The following is a 4,967-nucleotide window of genomic DNA, read 5'->3' on the forward strand; positions in this document are numbered from 1 at the left end:
AGAGAACCAGCGCCAACGACAAAAGCAGGACCAGCAGCGTCAATATATCGCTTCTGGTGGGGTGCTCCAGGTCCAACAGGGTCAGCAGATAGCTGCAGAGGCAGAAAGAGTAGTTGCAGAGGTTGAGCAGGGTGATAGTAGTCAGCGACGTCAGCGCGCGCCGCCAACGTGCACAAAGTGCCACGTTCAAGGGCATACGCGGACTTCATGCAGAGCTATATAAGGAATAATATCTCTTATTTCTATCTAATATTATTGCGTTGTTGTAGAGCAATTGCGCAGAACGTTAGGTCAAGTTTGGTGGGGTGGCCGGATGACTGGTGTGGCCGGATGACTGGTGGAACACGTTATGGGAAAACGATGACTAAGCTACCACGTGACTGATTTTAATATGCAGCTAAAGCTGCAATTAAGAAAAAAAAAAGGCACTGAGTTCGTGGATAAGTAGTCATACTGCTGACTATTTTACCCTGCAGTGCCTACCACTGGTTGCTACATAGTTTGGTCATGGGTGAAATGATAATCTCAGCTCGTGTTTGCGCGTCATGTCCAAGTAACATGTCACGATTGTCATGTTATACCTCATGCTCCAGTGCGATCCGAGTGTCTCGCTTGCCAACACTTTTACCACTTCCTAAAGTTAAACTGATACTCCCGGCGTTGTGGTCTTTGGGACAGCTTAGCTCGTGCGACATGTATAGCGAGCTTCTGGTATAAGGCTACAGGGTACCGGTGCTTGACTGGAAGTTTCTACCGTCATTTCTGCATCAGACGGTAGCGTTGGATGCGGGTAGTAAGTAGCGTCTTACATATTTCACAGTATGCTTTGTCGACATTGCGCTGTTGAAAAAGAGAGAATAGGTATTAGATGAGCTGAGAGTTTGTGCGGAATCTATAGCGAGCTTCTAGTACAAGGCCAAACTGTACATGTACAGTACTTGACTGGAATGTCTACCGCGCTTTCGCATATTGCAATAAGCCCTGGGCTTCGCCCATTCTCATGTCCTACGGTGTCAGAAGCTCAGCTCTATGCTACTAGACTACTGGGACCAAAAAAGGTACAAGTGATTAGCGTTGTGCTGATACTAGGCATAGACATCGTATATATAGACGCGCAGGCCTAACACACGGTAGATTTTTTTTCAAAGTAGGGACGCGAAAGGCATGCATGTTGCACTAGCTATAGACACGGTAGTGTGATTTCATTACACCGTGTGCCATGTCTACATCGCTCCGTTGAAACGCAGAACGAGTGGCGGGCCACGTGCGAGTTTGCGCGGGTAGCCCCGATACCACGAGGTGATGAAATAGAGTATCTTATAGGGGGTGTCTTCTAGCTCGAATCGCACTGGGCATCTTCTAACTAAAATACACCGACCAGTACGGGTGAACAAGAGTGGTGGCAATGATTCTGTTACTTAACGCAGACGTCAAAACTCGGCCCTCTTGAAGTTAGGTCTTCTGATCTCAAGAGTGGCGGTCAATCGGCTTGTTTTTAATCGGAGTTTTTTTGGTTAGCTTGGAGTGTGTTGTTCAGCTCGATAGTGGATATGTCGAGTTTAACCCACGCGCTCTTGGAGACATGATTCATCCAGACAGGTTTTGATTCAAGCCCATCGAGTGTTTAGGGTGCTGATAAGGATATATGCCTAGTTGGTCAAACTTGATTCATCATGATAGCGACATGGGCTCTCTTAACAACTACTTGTTCAAGTAAGCTGGACTTGACTAAGCTAATGCCATATCTGCACATGATTGGATGTGTGGCAGCGCTACACTAAACATGGAGTCGCTGATATAGATCCCAAGCTAGTCTTGATGGTTTCATAATAGAAATCCGCCGGCATAACTGTACATAACATCATGACTAAAGGGCTTGGGGGATGTGGAATCCCGTTCACGAATGCCAAGACTCCGACCGCCAAGGTAACGCCGAGGCAATGGATGTTGCCCACTTTCATTCTGTTTATCCGTTCGTGGACCTGGTACATGGTAGTAGCTTTTTAGATTAATTCATGCATGATAGGTTCATGGATACTTGCTGGCTTCAATTTCTAAACCCCAAGACATTCCGCAAAATAAAGAAAACGGGATATCCCGACCAAGGCCCACTGGAACAAAGCCATCACGAGACTGCCTTTTTTTTCTTTTCTTTTTGCAACATTTGTTTCCTCATGACGAATCCATAAGCAATGACGCCATTGGTAGGAAGTCCCCGCTCGGGGTATATACCGATGCTTGAGGAAGTGCGCCGATGTTGGACCAAGTGTGCCGATGTCCGAAGAAGAGCCATACGGCGCCGAAAACAGCAACTTGTCTGCTTGTGCGAACAGCCGTTAAACGAGGATCTACAAGTCCGACTGTCTCCTCATCTTCAACGCCGGGCAAATCCAGAGAATCCCCTCCACTTCCCGCGCAATTGATCTCCCTCACATACTGGAAGACCGTGAGGAGTTGGCATTGCGAATATCTTTTATCCGGCACCTTGGAGGCTTACCTGCAAATTGTTGCGATAGTAGTGTTTGTATATTGGCCTTGCAGATCTATCCCGCGTGGCTGATAGAGAGATAGATGGAATATATGGGGCCAGACATGTTGTTCAAGCTATAACGGCACACGTGCAATGGTCGACACGTTGTGGGACTAGGATTGTGGCTTTTGCTTAGCTAGGCATAGTAAATCCCATTGGCCTTCGTACCTATCCCAGTAACGCCTTTCCTCCTCGGATAAGTGCCAGCCACGTGGGTGTCGGCCTCCAATAAAAGCACCTAGTTGCAGGTCCAGGGTCCACTTATTTAATGTCGATCGGTTTTCCACCACCACTATTCATACCGCTGTTCGTACCAAAAAAAAACTGGATCACCAATATCAACGGCGTCGTGCCCAGCAATGACTAGGTCAAATCAGCCCTTGTTTCCCTTTCCAAACCCCTGGCTCCTGGTCCGCGTTCGCAGATGCAAATCTCCAGATGTAGAGAGATTTCTAGTGTCACATTACTTAGTCACTCCCTCCGATGTGCCAACGCTCCCGTGGAGAACATACATACTAGTTTAATTATGCATCCATCACGCCCCACAAGGATCTTTCCGCCACTAGCACGCCACTCCAAAGGACTTGGCTTCGTGAATCGAAAGAACATCAAGTTCGAAGGCGATTTGGTAAATCAAATGCCGTAATCCTCTACGTTAGTCAACTGGCTGAACGCCGCACTGACAACCACGCTATTACTGCTTAGGTGCGAGGCTGTACGTACAGGAAGAAACACGACATGGGGCACGCTTGTCAACACTGATGAAACTGGTTTGGGAATGAGTTCCAATTTCTAGTTTCCGTAATGCATCTATCGTGTCCATATAAACTCTATTTTTGATAGCAGAAGCAGATTATGCAGCTGAACTATGAAGCAATGCGATGTGATACACTGAATATCCAATCCTTTCCTTTTGGCCCAAATTTACGACAGTTTATGTCTTCTTCTCACGGCAGCTGCTATCCTTTCCTGTCGCTCCGGCAAGCTTGCACCATACGCGGAAGCTGCAGTTGCTTATTCTGTAGTCATCCACCCCTTTGCATTCGCGTGCACCATCTGAATGCGCACTCGGATCGACCATGGTTGTTAGTGAACCCAGCCCATTGCAAACCTGCTCGGTAGCAGGGTTGTTAGGAACGCCATTGGCGTCGTAGCAGTGACAATATTGGTAGATTGCGCACGCCTGCGCAGCGATAGGCATAAGGACAAGAGTAAGAGCGGAGAATTTCATTTTGGATGAGATTTGCTGCATGGAAGTGATGTGTGGTGATGGGGTATAGGAGACTGTGTCTGATACGATACTTATACAGCTCTACTTGGTGGATCATCGCAAACAAACACCTGCGATGAATTGCTCAAGAGACACGTGATCCGCATGTTCGGTACTCACATAGCATCGGGTTTCAAGCACTCGGCGGGTAAATGGAGGTTGTCTTGCAGACCAAACTAGCAGGTTACTCGAGAATTGGAGTACACTTCACGCGCTAGTGAGGTTGAAAGATAGCATCGACTAATGGAGCATGCAATCTAGTACTTTTAGAACCAAGGTCGAAGGATTTAGCTGGGAATCTGTGTAATGGAATCGTGTGCATCTCGGGCCGATGCACTGGCTCAACGACCCGCGAAGGATTTACCTTAGGCTATTCATTGCAAGCAGTTCTATTGGACACGGGTATTTTGTCAAACATGGCCATGCACTGTTCCTCATGATTGGATATGCTAAGCGCAAAGGGTAGGGTAATTTTATGCAATGCGGGTAGCGCCACAGGCGTTGGTCTTGGAAAGTATGGATTCAATGTCCAACGAATCTCGGGCCTACTGTAGGTGGTCAGTGCTTGCAACTGTTCAGCGGATGCAACACCCCACCAAAATTAGTGCTCTACTAAAGACAAGGCTATAGAGCCCTATATAAAAGCTATTATTATAAGATTTTCTAGTAGAGTATTAAGTAAGTAGTAATATATATTTCTATCTAGACTAGCGAATGGGTAAGGGTAGGGTAGGGGTAGGGTTGGCTTATATAATACCTAGCCCTACCCCTACCCCTACCTACGCTAAGGTTCCTTAGCATAGGTAGGGGTAGGGTTGCTAAGACCTAGGTAGAGGTAGGGTTGGGTATATAACCGTTAGGTTATGCTAGGTTAAGGTTAGACTAGCGAATGGGTAGGGGTAGAGTAGGGGTAGAGTTAGCTTATATAATACCTAGCCCTACCTCTACCTCTACCTACGCTAAAGTTCCTTAGCATAGGTAGAGGTAGAGTTACTAAAACTTAAGTAAAGGTAGAGTTAAGTTAACTAAGACTTAAGTAGAGGTAAGGTTAGATTAGCTAAGACTTAAGTAGAGGTAGAGTTAGGTATATAACTATTATTATTATTATTATTGTTCCATTAGAGTCTAGTGAGCTCGAGGCTATGTAAGACTTTGGCCGAGGCCGTT

At 46.5% G+C, this 4,967-nt stretch overlaps 1 protein-coding gene across 1 annotated transcript; it reads right to left on the reverse strand.

The window, feature by feature from the left end:
- Nucleotides 1-624: 624 nt before the first annotated feature.
- SETTUDRAFT_27351 (uncharacterized protein) lies at nucleotides 625-836 on the reverse strand (the record flags this gene model as incomplete). Its single annotated transcript, XM_008025524.1, has 2 exons — nucleotides 625-750; nucleotides 810-836. 2 exons carry the CDS (start codon nucleotides 834-836, stop codon nucleotides 625-627), a joined length of 153 nt encoding a protein of 50 aa, XP_008023715.1.
- Between the last annotated feature and the right edge of the window lie 4,131 nt (nucleotides 837-4,967).

The sequence above is a fragment of the Exserohilum turcica genome, assembly GCF_000359705.1.
Source record: "Exserohilum turcica Et28A unplaced genomic scaffold SETTUscaffold_15, whole genome shotgun sequence".
Lineage (NCBI taxonomy): Eukaryota > Fungi > Ascomycota > Dothideomycetes > Pleosporales > Pleosporaceae > Exserohilum > Exserohilum turcicum.